This window comes from Bubalus bubalis, chromosome 5 (assembly GCF_019923935.1).
Source record: "Bubalus bubalis isolate 160015118507 breed Murrah chromosome 5, NDDB_SH_1, whole genome shotgun sequence".
NCBI classification, from domain to species: Eukaryota; Metazoa; Chordata; class Mammalia; order Artiodactyla; family Bovidae; genus Bubalus; species Bubalus bubalis.
The window spans coordinates 4,888,337-4,908,937 of record NC_059161.1 but is presented as its reverse complement, the minus strand read 5'-3'; the positions used below and the strand labels follow the sequence as shown (position 1 = coordinate 4,908,937).

The 20,601-nt window shown below is 40.5% G+C and overlaps 1 protein-coding gene across 2 annotated transcripts in view; it reads right to left on the bottom strand.

The window, feature by feature from the left end:
* Positions 1 to 20,601, bottom strand: part of ASPM (assembly factor for spindle microtubules) — a 61,109-nt gene that overhangs the window by 25,616 nt on the left and 14,892 nt on the right. For both annotated transcript variants that reach the window (XM_006064884.4, XM_044942641.2), the window contains exons 4-17: positions 19,498 to 19,593; positions 18,609 to 18,755; positions 16,381 to 16,626; positions 16,036 to 16,103; positions 13,279 to 13,420; positions 11,582 to 11,712; positions 10,628 to 10,803; positions 7,744 to 7,889; positions 7,570 to 7,655; positions 6,917 to 7,138; positions 4,894 to 5,101; positions 4,647 to 4,789; positions 4,405 to 4,533; positions 764 to 958 (exon numbers count right to left, since the gene is read on the bottom strand). In XM_006064884.4, coding sequence (XP_006064946.4) covers positions 764 to 958; positions 4,405 to 4,533; positions 4,647 to 4,789; positions 4,894 to 5,101; positions 6,917 to 7,138; positions 7,570 to 7,655; positions 7,744 to 7,889; positions 10,628 to 10,803; positions 11,582 to 11,712; positions 13,279 to 13,420; positions 16,036 to 16,103; positions 16,381 to 16,626; positions 18,609 to 18,755; positions 19,498 to 19,593 — 2,135 coding nt within the window. The remainder of the gene's footprint in view (positions 1 to 763; positions 959 to 4,404; positions 4,534 to 4,646; positions 4,790 to 4,893; positions 5,102 to 6,916; positions 7,139 to 7,569; positions 7,656 to 7,743; positions 7,890 to 10,627; positions 10,804 to 11,581; positions 11,713 to 13,278; positions 13,421 to 16,035; positions 16,104 to 16,380; positions 16,627 to 18,608; positions 18,756 to 19,497; positions 19,594 to 20,601) is intronic.

Sequence of the window (20,601 nt, the reverse complement as noted above, 5' to 3'; positions counted from 1 at the left end):
AACACTTCACAAAAGATTTTCAGTATAAAGAGGTGTTCAGTGTCATTCATTATCAACAAAACGCAAACTAAAACTATTCTAAGGTACCACTACTAGAATCACTGAAATTAAAGACATAACCTCCAGGTATTTTAAACAGCCGGTGGTCCTACAACCAGCTTAGAAAACTCCTCGTCAGTATCTACTAAAACTGAAACACATACGCCTTCAGGCAAACGACTGCACTCGTAGGTATGCGCCAAACAGAGTGTATATATTTCACGTTCATAAAACCTTTAGTCATACAGCTCAAAACCAGAAACCCAGATATCCATCGACAATAGAAGAGATGAATAAATTGTAGGATATCATATGCTGGGAAAGACTGATGACAAGAGAAGAAGGGGGCGACAAAGGATAGATCGCTGGATTACCAACTCACTGGACATGAATTTGAGCTAACTTCAGGCGAGAGTGGAGGACAGGGAAGCCTCGTGTGCTGCAGTCCACGGAGTCTCAAAGAGTTGGACAGGACTGAGCAACAACAAAATGGGGTGCAGAATTAAACTGCTCCCCCTGTCAGAGCGAAGTAGGTGCTTTGATTTGTTTGATCCTCATGTTCAACATAACCAAGAGTTTTACATGTAGTAGGGAGATACCAAATATTTGTTAAAGTGCTAGATAAAATTTAGAAGCCTAAAATTTAATTTAAAACTTTACCATATTTTACTCCCTTAAAAATGTCATAAAACCTTTTTAAATCTAAAAATTGAGAATACCATACCTGAATAATAGATGCTGATTTACTGTGAACTCTTTCTAGTTTTTCCTTTTTCAACATTAATAGTTTTCTCTTTGCTAAGGCTCTTCGCCAATATTTCTGAATGACCAATGCTGCGCTGACCTTCTTTTTAAATCGTTGTTTAGTGAGGAAATTGATTATAGCTGATTGAATAATTCTTGCAGCTTTGTCTCTCTCCTAAAAGAAAAAAAAAAAGGCAAAAATGAAGTAAACAATCACTTGAGACCCTAAGCCATTATTTGTAAGAAGTCAGATTGGGCTTCCCAGGTGGCTCAGTGGTAAAGAATCTGCCTGCCAATGCAGGAGACACAGGAGATGTGGGTTGATCCCTGGGTCAAGAAGATCCCCTAGAGGAGGAAATGGCAACCCCCTCCAGTATTCTAGCCTGGGAAATCCCATGGACAGAGGAGCCTGGTGGGCTACAGTCAATGGGGTCACACGAGTCAGAGACAACTGAGCAACTAAGCAACAACAACAGTTTCTCAGATTATGGTGGAATGAATTCATGCTTGATTTTTGGGAAACAGTTTGCCAACAAAGGGCTATATAGTCAAAGCTATAGTCATGTTCACATATGAGAGTTGGACTATAAAGAAGGCTGAGCTCCAAAGAATTGATGCTTTCAAATTGTGGTGCTGAAGAAGACTCTTGAGAGTCTCTTGGTCAGCAAGCAGATCAAACCAGTCAATCCTAAAGGAAATCAATCCTGAATATTAATTGGAAGGACTGATGCTGAGCCAAAGATCCAATGCTTGGGCTATGTGATGCGAAGAACTGACTCATTAGAAAAGACCCTGATACTAGGAAAGACAGAGGGCAGGAGGAGAAGGGGACAACAGAAACAGAAGATGAGACAGGTGGATGGCATCATCAACTCAGTAGACATGAGTCTGAGCAAACTCTGGGACATAGCTGAAGGACAAGGAAGTCTAACATGCTGCAGTCCATGGGGTTGCAAAGAGTCAGACATGACTGAGTGACTGAATAACAAAGTAGGAGAAAAAAAAAAGGAAAAAGAGACTCAAATAAACAAAATGCTTTACAGTATAAGGAAGTATTATTTTTTGCTTTTAATTGGATGTACTGTGTTTATTTATTATTAATGTGTATTTACTTATTTGGCCGCACCTCACAGCATGTGGGATCTTAGTTCCCTGACCAGGGATTAAACCCACACCTCCTGTATTGGAAGCTAGGAGTTTTAACTGCTGGACCACCAGGGAAGTCCTAGAAGTATTGTTTTGCTGCAATTTGAAGAAAGGAATTCCCAAAAAAGAAAAAAAGAAGCAAAACATCCTCTCTTACTACTAGAATACACTGTGGCTTTAAGTATAGAGGCTCAAGAGGACAGAGCTCGGGGCTGTGACAAGTGGTGTCAGGACTGCCTGCGGTGTCAGTGTCCAAAGAGGAGCTGGCTGCCTCGGGAGTTCCAGAGGCCAGCACCCTGCACATCTCTACTTCTAACAATGAATTTCAGTGAATAGTAACAGGTTAAATGCCAGGTATCAGGCACCATTCTAAACACTGCGAGAATGAGCGATCCAACCTCACAACAACCTTGAGAACAGATGAACCGGCCCTACCCCCCTGCTGCTGCTGCTAAGTCAATTCAGTTGTGTCCGACTCTGTGTGATCCCACAGACGGCAGCCCACCAGGTTCCCCCATCCCTGGGATTCTCCAGGCAAGAACACTGGAGTGGGTTGCCATTTCCTTCTCCAATGCAGGAAAGGGAAAAGTGAAAGTGAAGTCACTCAGTCGTGTCCGACTCTTAGCAATCCCATGGACTGCAGCCTACCAGGCTCCTCTGTCCACAGGATTTTCCAGGCAAGAGTACTGGAGTGGGGTGCCATTGCCTTCTCCCCCCATGGCTGTGAGGAAACCCGGGCAGGGAGGTCAAGTAGACACCTGGTCCCCCAGGGGTCAGCCAGCCAGGATTTGATATAGGCAGTCTGGCTTCAGAGTTTGTGCTCCTAATCACTTTGCTACTCTGTAAGGCTAGACTTATTACTTCACTTCACTTGAATTAGATACGGGAATATAAATTATTCCTCTGGTGGAGAGGAACAACGTACAGGCTGTCTGACGGCCCTTTGTGCTGCTGCGTGAGACAGTGAGCAATGCGAGGGCAGGCTCGGCACAGAGATCAGCTGTAGGTGCTGACTGGTATTTAACTACAACTGGAAACCATGCAGCATGAGAACACAGATAGGGAAGGGATCAAATTGCTATTCTAAGTCTGGCCACCACATGTGAAGAGCCCACTCATTGGAAAAGACCCTGATGCTGGGAAAGATTGAGGGCAGGAGGAGAAGGGGACGACAGAGGATGAGATGGTTGGATGGCATCCCCGACTCAATGGACATGAGTTTGAGCAAGCTCCGGGAGATACTGACGGACAGGGAGGCCTGGAGTGCTGCAGTTCATGGGGTCACAAAGAGTTGGACAGGACTAAGCCACTAAACAATGACAACAACCCAGGTCTGAAATGGTGCAAGAGAATAAATGGTATGAAGCGCCAAAATTTAGCTACTTTACAGGTTCGAAGAACTTTATCATAAATACATTGTAATTCAGAACTAAAGTGCAATCTTGGGTGAAATATATTTCTGAAATACCTGCTAAGATTTATTAAACATGAATGCTTTTTTTACTTTCTCCGAATAAATACAGCATTATTAGTGAAAAGAGTAGAGGATTAAAATCATTTATTCAGTTTGACCAAGGAGATCATTTCTAATATTGTGAAAAATGACATTTTTTCCAAACTCAAGAAAACACTTATTTTACGTTAATGCAAAATTCGTGCTATCAGGGACACAGAGGGACAACCCTTATCCCTGAGCTTGGGTCCTAAATGTTCTGAGAAGTTAAGCGATGGAAACCAAAATGCCACTTTTAAACTAACAAACGATAGCCTGGAAGACAGTTTCATGGCAGACAAAATGAGTGTGGCAAATCGAACTGCAGAGTCTGGCAGGGGACACCCAGGCCAGAGAGGCACTGGTTGGGGGCAAGCCTCCCAGAGCACAGCGCGAAAAAGGAAAGGAAAGCTCCTGTTTCCCGGAGGCACATCAGAGTTCAAGAGGAAGAAGGGAAGAGATGAGTCAGACAACGCCAGTTTACTTTTCACAAATTCACAACGTGCGTAAGTTATTCCACGTCCCCTGGAACAGAGTGAAAAGGAGGACAAAGCCTGGAAAAAATACCCAACGAAGGAAACACTGGAGATTAGGGAGAAATATGCATCCCCTACTCGAAACACACACAATCATGAAAATTACCTTGGTAATTTCCTACATCAGTAAAATGTAAAAACGATATCAAGAATCATTCAGCTGACATTTTATGAACAATTTACATTACAGTATTTCATTACTGACTGGGCTTCCCAGGTGGCTCAGTGGCAAAGAAGCCACCTGCCAATGTAGGAGATACGAGAGATGTGAGTTGGAACCTGGGTGGGGAAGATCCCCTGGAGAAGGGAATAGCAACCCACTCCAGTATTTCTGCTTGGGAAATCCCATGGACAAAGGAGCCTGGTGGGCTATAGTCCATTGGGGTCTCAAAGAGCTGGACATGACTGGGTGGCTGGGCACACACACACTTCATTTTTGAGGAGTACCTGATGGTGTTTTAGATCTTTTTTTAGCTTATATTGTCTCCAAGTTGTTTGTATAAGTCGAGCGGCTCTCGTTTCTTTACGAAGATCCAAAAGCCTCGCACAAAGAAATGACAAATAGGTAATCACCACCTAAGAGAGAACATAAAAGATGAAGACAGAAGTTTCTGAGACAGCATGAGACTTCCTATGATCTGAGACTCTGATTACTCAGAGTTATTACTGTTCAGGAACTTTTACTTTACCTTCTCATCAGGGATTGTGTTTGACATATCTGAGTGATGGATCATGGCAGGTATTCCACCAAGGTCTCTAGCTGCAGACCTAACCAACTGAAAATTTTTCTTTTCATTTTCTAGGAGTTCTTTGTATAGTTCTGAAGTATTTTCTGCAATGCAAGTAAAACAGAGAGATCAGATTATACTGTGAGGGCCAGAAATCAGACAGGCCAGTGAAAACACTGGAGAAGTAAATTAACTGAAAGGGACTAACCCTGATCAGGTGATTTAAGAGAGAAATTCAGAAAACTTCCATCCGATTCAGATGATGAATTCAGCACGACGGAACCAGTGTGCGTGCACTCCACGGTCTGGGTGGTTCGCTGACATATGGCATCAAAAGGAACATAGCAAGGGTGGTAGTGGTGGATCAGGTAACACAGCACCCGGCCGTCCGAGAAAGACACTGTGAAGTTCTCCACCTGGTGAGACATGTTGGGAAAAGAATGGACTGTATCTAGGTAAGAATACAGGCACTGGTGGCTTGACAGTCCATATTTCCTTTCAATAGCTAGGACTGGCATGCTGATTTATGGTAGCACCTAGTGTAATACCACTTGTATGCTCCGGTGTGTCTGACTCTTTGTGAACACAGGGACTGTAGCCTGTCAGGTTCCTATGTCCATGGAATTTCCCAGGCAAGAATACTGGAGTGGGTTTGCCATCACCTTCTCCTGGGGATCTTCTCGACCCAGGGATCAAATCCTCGTCTCCTGCATTGGCAGGCAGATTCTTTACCACTGAGCCACCTGGGAAGTTATACTGTATACTACCACATTCATGGCCAAATTCTCACCTCTAAAATATTATATTATTGTGCTGGGTTGGGGAGTGTTCATCAAAAAATTCATGTCCTTCCCAGACTCTCAGGATGTGATCTTGTTTGGACATAGGGTCATTGCAGATTTAACCAGTTAAGATGGGACCACACTGGAGTAAGATGAGGTTTTAATCTGATGTGACTGGTGCCCTTATGAGAAAGGGAGAGAGACACAGAGACAAGACACATAGGGAGAATGCCGTGTGAAGACAGGCAGTGACTGGAGGGCTGTGTCTATGGACCTAGGAAAGCCAAGGGACTGGAGTCATGAGAAAGGCATGGGACGCAGGACTGCAGCACCAGGGTCTTTGGGGCTCTCTAGTACTTACTGAAAACACAGATGATCATATATCTGACAGTTTTTCTGTTTTACATTCCTTATGGGATATGTTATTCATGTGCATCAGGACCATTTATTTTCATGTATTTATACTTAAACATACATTTCATATAGCAATGGAGGATCAATCTAACAAATCATTATAAAAGACACAACTCAGACTATTTCCTCCCTCTCTACCCAATGGGGCAAAGTCCTCTAATGTCCCTTTGTGCATGGTGGGTTTGTTTGCATTCACCTTTGTAATAAGAGTTTCCCTGGTGGCTCAGACAGTAAAGAGTCTGTCTACAGTGTGGGAGACTCGGGTTGATCCCTTGGTCAGGAAGATCCCCTGGAGAAGGAAATGGCAACCCACTCCAGTGTTCTTTCCCAGAAAATCCCATGGAAAAAGAGCCTGGAGGGCTCCAGTCGATGGGGTTGCCGACTCAACTGAGTGACTTCACTTTGTAATAAGGGTATGATCCTTTGGCGCCCCAGTTCTATGCAAGCAATTCCTTTTAAGACTACCAACTAGGGTATTTTTTCCCTAGTAAGACATAAAATAATCATTCATTACACAATTGGTGACAGATTTGATGAAATTAGGTATGTGACGGCACCCTTACTCATTAGAGGAAAAGTTTGCTTGTACATATTAACCAAGAGGGAATACAGGTATACATGTAACTGACTCGCTTTGCTTAATGGCAGAAATAAACACACTGTAAAGCTATTATACTACAATAAGAAAAAAAAGAAAAAAATTCATCATCATTATTATTATAATTTTTAATTGGTATTAACACATTGTATTGTTTATAATATAAATTATATTAGCATCTGTATTATATAATAAATCTATACGATAAGATGTATCATTATAGTTATATAATTGTTATATTTATATGTTAATTATTATATATTAATATATACACATATAAAATACATCATATAAAAATATCTATATAAATAATCTATATAGTAATAAAATTCTACTACCTTATATGACATTAAAGAAATTATTTCATGCACTGTTTATTTGATTTTAACCAAAATTTGCTTAAAGAAATTAGGCTAAAACAAAAACACAGAACTTACTTTTTTATTATAGAAGCCACAGACCGCATTTACCCAATCCATCAGTAGCTTTACGCTTTCACTGTATTGTTCAAAGGGACCGCTATGCCTTTCATCTCTTTTTTTACTGATAACAGCATCAGGACGGCATGACAGTGCAGACATCATTTTCTTCATACTCTGTGTGTTCTTTAAAAAGTCAATTTCTTCCTTTAACTGATCCAAATTAAGGGAAATATCCACCTGGAATATAAAAAGAGGATAAATACCATATTTTTCATACATTATTTTTGGCCCACAAAAGTTCAAGTCTGCTACTATCAATATTTTTTTAAGGCAAACACAGTCTACAAGGAAGTCATGGAACGTTTCAGTGCTTGAGTGCATGGGATCTGTGTTCACCTAAGTCAGGGATCTGATCTCGTCTGTGTCTGATCAGTGAGGAACGCTTAGCTCTAGTCTCCTCCCCTATAAAGAAATGACAAGAGCAACCTACTGGGGGCCTTGTGAGGATTAGACTGGAGTGTACATAAAGCCATTAGCACAGTTCCTAGGACAGAATAAGTCTCACAAGTAACAGCTACTACTGCTAGTCTTTATTTGACACAAAAGACTTTTATAAGTCAATACTGAAAACTGACAAAAAGTACAAAAATGCACCAAATGTACAATACCTGAAAAGCCAATGCAATCTTCCAGAGCAATGCCAGGGTTTTCTCTCTGTGTCTGTCCACAATATCCTTAGACAGGATTGCATTTCCTGCAAATGGAAAAGAGTCCGTTAGCACAAAGTACGTACAACTTGATTTTCAGTGAGAAGAAAACTTTTATCGTTACTTGGTTTTTACCATGCTCATCATTCAGCTGAATTCCTCGTGATTTAAGAATTTCAAGAACGATGTCAACATTGTGCATCTTTTGAAGACGACTTATTGCAGGAATTCTGAGTTTCTTTGAGAGATTCCAGTTTTGCGTGAGAAGTTCCATAGTTCGCCTAACAGTGAAGGGATTGCCACATGAAATTGTTAAGATAAAAACATGCAGGAAAAACTAACTTCATTTAAATAATCACCCATATCAATCTTCCAGAGTTAAAGGGTTTTAGGTTAGAAAGATCTCAAAACTGTTACTCCATAGTTAAGTAAATAGAGTTATTTCTCATTTAAGCCTGGGGGTTAAGGTCTATGAACAGAATGTAAGAATGGGAAATAAGATGCACACACACAAATGCACACAGAAACAGAAGAACAAGGCTCTTTAGGGAAAAGAAAGGAAAACGGACACTGACTGACGGACTCCAGTGTTCTACACATCAGGTAAGCGCTTTCTTTTCTTATTTTAGTCCTTTTCTTATTTTGTCCATGGCAAATCCCACAGTCGGGCAATTATTATCCCATATCTGGCAGATGAAGAAACCAAAGCCCAGAAAAGTAAAATAAATTTCCCGTGATCTTACAACTAGTAATGACAAGACTAAGATCAGAACTAAACCCCACTGTTACAGTTTCCGATGAAGCCTTTGTCTTATATTTATACCAGGTAAAGCAAAAATGTTTGAGTGCCTACCTTAAAAAATCATTTACACCACAATTTAAATTCAAACTCCTAATATCATCTAGTGTTTTACACTAGACAAAAATCACTGTTTCCACAGAAAGATCGAGCCCAACTAATGACTGTATCTGGTTAAAATTTGGCAGACTTGTTTACAGAACCATAATTTCTAAAGGTTAGGAAGCAATGTAAGATAGGTGTAGGCCAACCACTCAATCAACGTCTGAAGCATTCCTGCAACACTAGACTGACCGACTGACCGTCACCTACAGCATCAGTGGATTAACCGTTCCCAAGTGACCGCAAATGACCTCCGAGACCTATGCTCGTTTTGGGGACACTGAAGAAAACAGAAGCTTGTCAAGCAAGATTGAGTCTCCTAACTAGTGAGAGTTTCTGAAAATGACAAAGCATCAACACCCAACATTGGGAAGTCTTTAGTAATGCCTATAAAAGAACAAAAACTTTCTTTCATCATAAAAAAATTACACTGAACAGGAAGCCAATCACTGCTCCTCCCAGACAGAGGAAAAAGTTTCAAATCATGAATTGCTAGTGCCCAGAAAACAGATGTGCTGGTTTGGATTTATGGAATGAACAAATTAAAATTAAATATAAAAATAGTATGGAGAACATTCTCAGCAAATGCTCCAGCCTATATAGAAATTACTCAAGAGAGGAAGTTACAGTAAAGTTCAAGACTATTACTTTGTCATGAGAATATATGATCGGAAAAGAAAAGAAGGTTCATGGAAATTTAATTTAGAAGGCAACGAGAGACATGTGTGCTATTATTGTTTGCTTATTTGTTTAGCTGTGCTGGGTCTTCTCTGCTCCAAGGTATGTAGGATCTCAGTTCCCCGACCAGGGATCAAACCTGCATCTTTTGCACTGCAAGGCAAATTCTTAACCACTAAACTACCAAAGAAAGTCCCATGTATCCTATTTGTGAAGAACTGGGGATTCACAAAGATACAGTGATAACTTCCTCACAAATGTCAGACATAATATAAATTAGAGAGTTTCTTAGAAACAAGACGGATGCCTTCAAGTCACATATTGTAAAGAAGCCACCCGACGTACAGTGTAAAGGCCGCTCCTTCCAAGCAGGCAGTGGTCACTCACTGCTGTCACATCAAAGCCAACGCCTAGGACTCTAGCGTGTCAGTGAGGAAACACGTGCGACACGAAGCTGGATGTCGGGAGCTGATGCCCACTGCCACTGCCGGGTAAAACCTGGGTAAACCACGCCCTGTCTTCATCTCACTTCTCCTCACGTGTTGTTGTTGTCGTGTCTGACTCTTTGTGACCTCATGGACTGCAGCACACCAGGATTCCCTGTCCTTCACCATCTCCTGGAGTTTGCTCAAACTCAAGTCCATATAGTTGGTGATGCCATCCAACCATCTCATTCTCTGTGCCCTCAATCTTTCCCAGCATCAGGGTCTTTTCCAGTGAGTCAGCTCTTTGCATCAGGTGGCCAAAGTATTGGAACTTTGGTTTTAGCATCAGTCCTTCCAATGAGTATTCAGGGTTGATTTCCTTTAGGATGGACTGCTTTGATCTCCTTGCTGTCCAAAGGACTCTCAAGAGTCTTCTCCAGCACCAAAATCTGAAAGCACCAGTTCTTCAGTGCTCAGCCTTCTTTATAGTCCAAACCTCACATCCACACATGACTATTGGAAAATCCATAGCTTTGACTATATGGACATTTGCTGGCAAACTGATGTCTCTGCTTTTTAATACACTAAGTTTGTCACAGCTTTCCTTCCAAGGGGCAAGTGTCTTTTAATTTCAGAGCTGCATCCTTACATGTGCAACATGGTTAAAACAACTAAAACTGGTCTCAAATGATGTAGAAGTCATGAAATCACTGCAGATAAAGTGCTAAGTCTTATAGTTTAATTAGCCCCATGCTTTCCCCAACTCCTATTCTGGGGCATCAGTGGTTCGTACTCAGACCTCATCACCTGCCAGCAGGGAAAAATGTGGATAGGGGACAAGGTTTCTTGGCCTAAAATTCACACTATTTTCCTGAACTTACCCCAACTTTTTTAAACCCTAGATTTATCCCATTACATAAAGGAGCAAGAGGGATTGTGTATGTTAGAAAAAAGTGTCTTCCAGAAAATTTTAGTCTATTCTAGGGAGAGACATAATTCCATTTCTTATACTCACACGAGACGCACCCCACACTGCAAGTCTACAGCAAGATTCTTAACAGCAAAATCAAATTCATCGAAAGGCATCTGGACGTGGGTCACAGGAAATCCTAGTAAGCTCAGGTGACGGGAAAGGTCACCTTCACCACCTAGGAAATCTCGTGAAAAAGCCAGAAGGATTTCTTTACTTGACTATGGAGAAACAAACAGAAGGTATTATAATCCAGTATCATCATTCTGTTTACAATAAAAACAAATTCTTCACATCATTCTGTGCATATAGAAATAAAGTAAAATTAACAGTAGTATAAAAAGACAGTTTCATATGGTGAAAATGGAAACCTCATATATTTCCAATATTTCCAATTTAAGACTTTTTAAGAAAGGGCTCATAAATAACAATACACTCTAAAAATTAGAATTTGATAGTATACTAAATTAGGAAAGAAATTTTCTCCCAAATTAATTCCTCAGAAGCACAGTTACATTCATTCTCAGAGCAAAGCTAGGATGATGCACTGGTGAAATGTCAACTAACAAGCTGGGCAGGGTTAGAGCTACTGGGCAGGCATTCCTGCTCTACTCCAGAGTTCTGTTCTTTGGGAAAATCACTTTTTCTGAGGAGAAAATATACAATAAAAACAGACAAAATTTTATATGTGAAATATAAAATATAAGATAAAAACTATTGGGCTCCCTTGTGGCTCTGCTGATAAAGAATCCGCCTGCAATGCAGGAGACCTGCATTAGATCCCTGGGTTGGGAAGGTCCCCTGGAGAAGGGAAAAGCTACCCACTCCAGTATTCTAGCCTGGAGAATTCCATGGACTGTATATATATATTGTCTATGGGGTTGCAAAGAGTCAGACTGGTGTTCTTTGGGAAAATCACTTTTTCTGAGGAGAAAATACACAATAAAAACAGACAAAAGTCTTATATGTGAAATAAAATATATAAGATGAAAACCATACCTTGAACTCTGCATCTTTACAGAAGAGACAAGGATCATGATCAATAAGTCTAGAGATTTTAGCATAATCAAGGAAACAAATCAACAATAATAGCTTTTTCAATGTAAACTTAGACAGAGCTTCTTCATGACCTGAAATAAAGTACAAAAAGGCATAGCACATTCATCTATGTAAGACAAGTTTGGTTTTCTTTTCTTGGTGGGGGGTTTCTGAAATATTTTTCTGTATTTAGTTATTCTGCTATGCTTTTGGTCTATATATTCCTGCTAAGGATTCTTGAGATGTGTCCTATACTTTAAAGTCAAATTATCTTGGAATTCTTTGTAAGGCTATAAAATTCCTTATTTTACCTTTTTTTTTTTTCTGTGTGTGTGTTTTTTTTTTTTTTTTGGCGGGGGGAACGTAAATTGGTGCATCAACTATGGAAAACAGTATGGAGATGACTCAAAAAACTAAAAAGAGAACTACCAAGTAATCCAGCAATTACACTGCTGAGTATATATTCAGAGAAAATGAAAACACTAAGTCAAAAAGATACATACACCGCAATGTTCATAGCAGCATTATTTACAATACCCAAGATGTGGAAGCAACCTAAGTGTCCATTGACAGAAGAATGGATAAAGAAGATGTGGTGTATACATATGTATATGTGTATGTATGTACATGTGTGGAACAGAATACTACTCGGCCATAAGAAAGAATGAAATTTTGCCATTTGCAGCAACATGAATGGACCTGAAGGGCATTATGCTTACAGAAATAAGTCAGAGAGAGAAAGACAAATACTGCATGGTATCACTTATATGTGGAATGTAAAAAATAAAGCAAACTAGTGAATATGACAAAAAAGAAACAGACTTGCAGATACAGAAAACAAACTAGCGGTTACCAGAGAGGAGAGGAACGGTGGGGGCAAGACAGAGGAGGAGATTAAGAAGTACAAATCACAATAAAATAAATAATAGCTTATTTGATAATAGCTTATCAAATAAATTAGCTACAAGGACATATTGTACAACACAGGGAATATAGCCAATAGTTTATAAAAGCTATAAATGGAGGATAGCCTTTCAAAATTATGAATCATTATGCTGAAGAGCTGAAACTTACATAACATTGTAAATCAACTATACCTCAATTAAAAAAAAAAAACAAGTTTTATGTAAAAGTAGGATAGTTATAATCTGCTAGAACAAACCAGCAGTAGTAAGCACAGGAGCACACTGCGTGTCTTTCTTAGGCTTTCCATGTACAGACTCATTTAAGGCTCACGACGGCTCTATGGGGCGGGTACTATTTAACGTTTCCAGTTCATGGAAGAAACTGGGGCACAGACACAGCAAGAGACTGGGTTAGCTTCACAGGACAACTACGTCATGAGCACCGCAGGCACCGACCTAGGGGCTAAGAATACTAAAACAGCAAGTGGCAGCCTAAGACAGACGTGACCTCCACAGGGCGTGAGGCCTGCTTGTGAGGTGGAGAGGAGAGACAGCAGGCACAAATAGCGATAGGGCTATAGCCGTGGGGGAAAGATGGGGAATGGCGCAGGTCGTAGGAGGAGACGGCAGTGGAGAGAGGGGCCTTTTACACCAGTTTCTCTGGAAGGTGAAGTCAGAACAGAGACAGGAATGAGGACAGGATGCCCTCTGCACACAGCATGGGGAGCACACGACGGAGGCAGAGCCACCCACCATCTCTGTACAGGTGAGGGACACTCGGGTGCCTGTACTCGGCTGCGATGTCAGGATTCCAAAGCAGGCGGTTCAGAATGAACATCGCCAGCCCCGTGACGTCACTGTTGTCTTCCAGAGGCACCAGTTCTCCGTATATCGTCTGAAAAGAAATCCAAGCCCAAGTCAGGGCTGTGTGCTCTCTTCGGGGCACAGGGAAGCAGAGGGGAGGGACAGATGACGATGGTCTAGGAACTGGCGAGGTTCTGATTCCTCTGGGAGAGATGAGGATGTTCGCCAGGCCTCTTTGGGCTGAACATGTAATGTTTTGTGCAATTTTTAGTGCACTCTTCTTCACAGTGAAGAAGAGAAGAAAGTTCAGGACTAAGATAAGTTCAGGACTAAGATAAGTTCTTAAAAATTATATGACAAGTGATATTTATATTGCAATTTTTTCTTTTAAGAACTACCAAATGTAGGCCTCTTGTTCAAATTTAATGATAACTGTCCTGCTAGTGGGCTTCCTAGGTGGCACTAGTGGTAAAGAACCCACCTGCCAAGGAAGGAGACATGGGAGACTTAGGTTCGATCCCTCAGTCAGGAAGATCCCCTGGAGGAGGGCATGGCAACCCACTCCAGTATTCTTGCCTGCAGAATCCCATGGACAGAGGAGCCTGGCGGGCTACAGTCCATAGGGTCGCAAGGAGTCGGACAAGACTGAAGCAACTTAGCACACATGAACGCACGTCCTGCAAGTGTATCATGAAGGTACAACAGACACCTAAATAATTCTAAATGCTTTAGTAGTTAACAAATGGAAAACCATCTGTAAATCATCTAAAACAATAACTTGAGATGTTCAATCTGTATATAATCAAAGATTAAAATATGTCATTAATTTAACATCAATGTGATTGTTAATGATTTTTAAAGAATTAGAAAAAACTAAAAACATCAAATTGTATTTTATAACTTTACATCCATAAAACTAGAGAAAAGCATAAAAAATACTAATATCTGCCAAAATAGAGACATTTTGTCTTTATTTACTTTACTTTTTTGGCATGTGATGCTTTCTTAAGATCCTCAAAGGTCATGCCTCCTAACAGAATTCTAAGGTGTGATGGTAGAATGTTTTGTTTATAATTACTCATTCCTCCCTTCCCTTTAGAAGTTCCCTTTCCCACCAAATGGCCTAGATTTGCTGTATGTATTGTGAAAGAAGAAATATTTCTGCCGCATCTGTGTCTGGACAGGTAGTGCACTGTGGGCAGAACTATGGATGAGGTGATGCACACTGCCTCTAGGAGGAAGCTTCAAAGGGCACTGCATGTTCTAACTCTCCTACGTGTTACCTCTGCCACCAAAGAGCTATGCCCCAAATAGGCAGGTCCTATTTTACCATCTGTGCCACCAGGGAAGCCCTAGACAGGTTCTACTTTAGCTGAGCTTCTGGAACACTTTGATATCTAAAGCATAGCCAGTTGATATGTAATTTTCTGATTAACTTTTCATTGAAAGAAATGAGAAGTTGATTTTCGAATCAGTTGAAATAAGAATTAAAGTAAGAAATCTTAACAAGTTTTAACAAGTCTAGTTGGGTGACCATAATGGGATTATCATTCATTCTCTCAACAGCTCAATTTTCTGATAAACAGACAGATTATTGTAAAGATTCCTCTTTAGTACAAAAGATTTTTCTATTCAAAAACTTAGAAAAAATTGAATAATGGGATATCCCACATTATAAAGGTAAAAAGCCTAAACAAGATACAAGAGTTCACCAGTAAAAGACTAAAGGAAATGGAAACACTGAGGGCTGGAATAAAAGAATATTTTTAACACTCAACTCCTAGTGGCTTTCTAATTGAGTAAGTTTTATCATTCTAAATATTATTGAACCATACACCATGTGAAAAACTCAAATTCTGATGTTTTCATGAGTAGTGTTCCATCTAAATGTTTCTGGTGACTTCAGACTGGTGTGGATTCCAGTCCTGGCCCTTCACTGGCATTCGGCAGGTCACTTACCATCTCAGCTTCTGTTCTGTCAGTGAAGTTGGGATAACAATAAATACCTCACTGGATTTTATGGAGATCTAAATTAGAAAATGTATTTAATGTGTTTTAAACAGCCTAGTATTGTCATTCAGAGAAGGCAATGGCACCCCACTCCAGTACTCTTGCCTGGAAAATCCCATGGATGGAGGACCCTGGTAGGCTGCAATCCATGGGGTCGCTAAGAGTTGGACAAGACTGAGCGACTTCCCTTTCACTTTTCACTTTCATGCATTGGAGAAGGAAATGGCAACCCACTCCAGTGTTCTTGCCTGGAGAATCCCAGGGAAGGGGGAGCCTGGTGGGCTTCCGTCTATGGGGTTGCACAGAGTCGGACACGACTGAAGTGATCAGTGACTAAGTCACTTCAGTAGCAGCAGTATTGTCATTGGTAAATGCTCAGAAAGGAGTTAACTGTACTTGATATTACATCTGGTACCAAATTTTATATATATAAGAAACTAACGGGAAAACTGCTATGTAACAAAATGACAGTAATACAGAATGACAGAGTCTATTAACCTATTGAGCGTTTATGAAGGGACCTTAAATTTCATACTGGGAGATTAAGCAACCAAATAATTTGATAACTGAAACCATCATTTTATTAAAGAATCTTCTAAAAGTATATATATATATATATCAAAATATGTATATATATATATATCAAATATATATATATCAAAGTATCTTTTTTCAAAAACTGAATGGTGTACTTACCTCTAGGCCGATTCGTAGCCACAAAGGATTATATGACAATAGCCAATTCAGGACTTTCTGCCGTTCTCCTGAAACACATATGAAACGCAAGTAAGCTCAGACTACTAATCAAATATGAGACAGTGAATACAATTTCATGGAGAGAAATCAGAGACCAAAAAGGAACATCATATATATGAAATATGTTAAAGTATACTTCCACTCTTTTATATATGTACATGATCTTGTTTAAGTTTGCGAAATTTTAGGTAGCAAAGTGAAACCATGTATATATTTGACTCTGAAAAAAAAATTTCTAGAGTGTTTTTAAAGAATTAATCTCAGAGATTTCTATAATCTTCTTACCCACATCTTTCCAGAGGTGCCTGTCTTTCCGAACAATTAGCCGCCGAGCTTCGATTTCAATTTCAAGCTTTTTCACAGCCTTAACCATTTTTTCAGAAGTAAATAAGCGGCACGCGGCACGGCGCAACCTGTTCAACCTGCACCGCGCGGTATAAGCTCTGAGAGACACCTCGTCCTTGGTAGGCGCTTTCGGGACACTTACTTTACGTTGACTCTCTACTCCCAGAAGAAGAGTGGAAGCATTTACTGGGTCAAAATGAAAAAAAGGACAGTTCTGGTTAAACAATACGTGCATACACTTTAAAATCTAGCAATAAGTGCAGGTGAAGACAGGATCTATTCCCTGTGCCTTCCAGCCTGCTGCTCTCCTTCCCACCTCAAAGTGAAGGTGGCATCCTTCACTCAGAAGCTTCAGCTATCCTATGGTCACAACCAGTTGACTGTACCTGCAAACTGTATCCCAAATCTAACCCTTTCTTATAACCACTGTCATCCAGGTTCCAACATGATCTCCTCTAACCCAGACTCATGAGAGAGCCTCCTAGCTGGCCTCTCTGCTTCCATACACTTTATCAAAAGATAAGCTCCTAAAGGATGGGATTTGTTGGGAGGGAGTATAAGAGGGTGGGGACATACATATATCCATGGCTGATTCATGCTGGTGTATGACAGAAACCAACACAATACTAAAAGCAATTATCTTTCCATTTTAAAAATAAATTTAAAAAGAATAATAATAATAAAGTAATGGAAAATATCCAAAAGGTAAAAAGTCAATATGCTTGAATACATTAAAAAAAAAGTTATATTTCTCTATTCCAAAGAGAAATAGAAATAATATTTTAAAATAAATTAATAAAGGTTAAAAAAAGAATGTGATTTGTTAAAGTCAAATTTTGAAATGCAATTTGAATTTTCATAGAGCACATCTTCTCTCAAGGAAAGAACTAAAAATCATGTTTTGTTTACTTTTGGAGAAAAAGAAAAGTACCTAATCAAAGGTAGAATTCCTATATACACTTCTCTAACAAATGCAGACCAGTGTCTGCTGGAACACTACAGCAAGAGGGAAATCGTCCCCCTTAAAGTCAGCCTGTGGGATGCCTGGGCAAGTTAAGTATTTTAAAGGGGTTTTCCTTATCTGGAGTTGAACTGATCTCTGTAACTTCTATGGGAGAGTACCACAAGTGAATCTTCCTTGTCTCAGGAGAAAACCCTTTAAATATTTGAAGAACACCATGTTTCCATCACATTCCATACTTTGAGTTTTTCTGTTTTCCAGAACTACAGTGAAATATTTTAAAAATTTCTCATATCCACTGGTTTTTAGACCTCTCATCATTATATACTTGGCCACAAACATCTTAAACAGGGTCCAGTAGAGACAATATCCCTAACAGGCCATACAAGACAAAATGACCCACCAGGACATTCCACTTTATTGATGCAGCTAAGACTGGACTGGGTTTCTAGGCAGCCATATCTCTGTTAAGGCAGACTGAATCTGTCTTACAATAAAACCCATTCACTGGAAAGGCTGGAAATCACACTGGCTGATGAGCAAAAAAAAGTTCAGTACTTATAGCACAAAACTGTCTCACCTGGACAATAATGAGCATTCGTGTTAATGACCTAGTGTGCTGTGCCACTAACTACACTATGATCAGATCAGATCAGTCGCTCAGTCGTGTCCGACTCTTTGCAACCCCATGAATCGCAGCACGCCAGGCCTCCCTGTCCATCACCAACTCCCGGAGTTCACTGAGACTCACGTCCATCGAGTCAGTGATGCCATCCAGCCATCTCATCCTCTGTCGTCCCCTTCTCGTCTTGCCCCCAATCCCTCCCAGCATCAGTCTTTTCCAATGAGTCAACTCTTCGCATGAGGTGGCTAAAGTACTACACTATGGTACACTTGTGAAAGTGAAAGTGAAGTCACTTCAGGAGTGTTCGACTCTTTGTGACCCTACGTAGCCTGCGAGGCTCCTCTGTCCATGGGATTTTCCAGGCAAGAATACTGGCGTGGGCTGCCATTTCCTTCTCCAGGGGACCTTCTTGACCCAGGGATTGAACCTAGGTCTCCCACATTATGGGCAGACTCTTTACCATCTGGGCGACCAGGGAAGCCCAATAAATCTGTACAACTAAAGAATGGAAAAATCATGTTAAAAATGACCCGTTAAAACAAAGAAAGTATTATCCAATTTAAACATTAACTTCATGTTTACCTTCAGAAATATTTGTTTTTACAGTGAAGTCGTCAGGAGTTAATATAAAATTTAGCCACCAAGTGAAGCCCTGTTCCTGCTTCTCCTTCCAGCGTTCATCATAAAATATGTTTTTTGCAGCAAACGGCATTGGATGTCTAGGTATACCTAGGAATACAGTTAGGTTAAGGCATAAAAATTTTTCCTTTAAATTATTATACAATCTATAGCAATAGACTATCGTCAGCAAGATCACCTTTAAGACACTGAACGATGTTTACTTTTCTACTTCCTGCTGGAAGTAGTTGAAAGCATTTGGGGTGTGCTGTGCCATGCTCAGTCACTCAGTCATGTCTGACTCTTTGTGACCCCGCATACTGTCACCCGCCAGGCTCCTCTGTCCACAGAATTCTCCAGGCAAGAATACTGGAGTGGGTTGCCCTCCTCCAGGAGATCTTCCCAACCCAGGGATCAAACCCAGGTCTCCTGCATTGCAGGTGGATTCTTTACCATTTGGGTCACCAGGGAAGCCCAAGAATACCAGACAGTTAGCCTATCCCTTCTCCAGGGAATCTTCCTGACCCAGGAATCGAACTGGGGTCTCCTGCATTGTAGGCAGATTCGCTACCAGCTGAGCTACTAAGGAAGCCCATTTTGGGGTATAAAATGTAGTAAAAGTAAGAGAGAAAAAGTAAGGCAGTACCTCCTAGTTATTTAAAAATCCCAAGAAAAGTGAGTCAACTTCATTGAACTCTGAGAAAATATCCTAATTGTTATTGGGACACACACTTTAACAATTCTTCAAGACTTTTATTCCATTAAAAAAAATCAATTCATTTCCATTTGAAATGCGATTAATGCTTCATTCAGTGTCAGTTTTTCACAGACTGTAAAGATATTAAACACTTGCCTTTTAGTGGTTTTATGAAGGTCAAGTTAGACTGAGCCACAGGAACAAAGGGTCTTGTCCTTCTGTTTGTTTTAGGAGTTCTGTATCCTAATGAATCTACAATCATGCGAAAAAGAATAGCATTTTAAAAGTAAAATAAATTCTGCAAGTGAACTGCTATCAACTTAAAATTTGCACTCTCCAAAATCATATCCATTTAGCAGATGCTGAGTAACCACTATGTGCCAGGGTATGAACTTGGGTAAATAAAACCTATGTCTGGAAGTTACAGACCGGAAACTACAACGTATTTTTTGAACCAGCTCACTGTGTGTGTGTGTGTGCGTGTGTGTGTGTATGTATATATACAACTAGGTGCTGAGAATGCAGAATGGAAAGATGTGGTTCCCGCCCTCAGGATGTTCTGGGTCCAGAACAGAGGAGTAGAAAGAATCACAGTACATTACATCAGAAGTATACGAGGAGCCCGGGACAAGGGGAAGGAAAGCTGAGTCACCTGGAAGGCAGACAGCCTTCTGGCGGGAGCACCCCTGGGCTGACCCTGCAATGGACGTGACACACCAGGAACCGGGCCTCTGACTGAACTGCAAGGTGGTGCCCGGAGCAAAGAACACAGACAAGAAAAGCAAGACAAAAAAGAGGTTGGAAGAGGAAGAAAGGAATTAAAAAATATGAAAAATAACAGTGATGGCCAGTAGTTGAATACTTGCTCCAGGCACTCTCAGAGTCTTGTAATGTAGGTTACTGATGCAGTCAGCACCAGAAGTCTATCAGAAGTGCACCATCATTTTCCATGTTTTATGGAGCTTAGAGCAACTATGCTACTTGGTCAAGGTCATACATGCTAGTAGGTAGCTGAGCTAGACAGTATGGCTTCAGAGCTTGCACTGTAATTCAGTTCCAAGTACCCTATGGGCCAGTGAAGGATTAAGGTCCAGGCAGTCACACTGTCACATGGATTTCAGAAGATGGAATGGACAGTGGACTGGAGTCAAGACTAGAGATGGAAGCGAAAAGGAAGCAATCCCAGGGGCCTAAGTCAGTTATAATGAGAATTTAAAGGAACACAGAAGTAGTGGAGACAAAACCAGAGAAGAGCTGTTT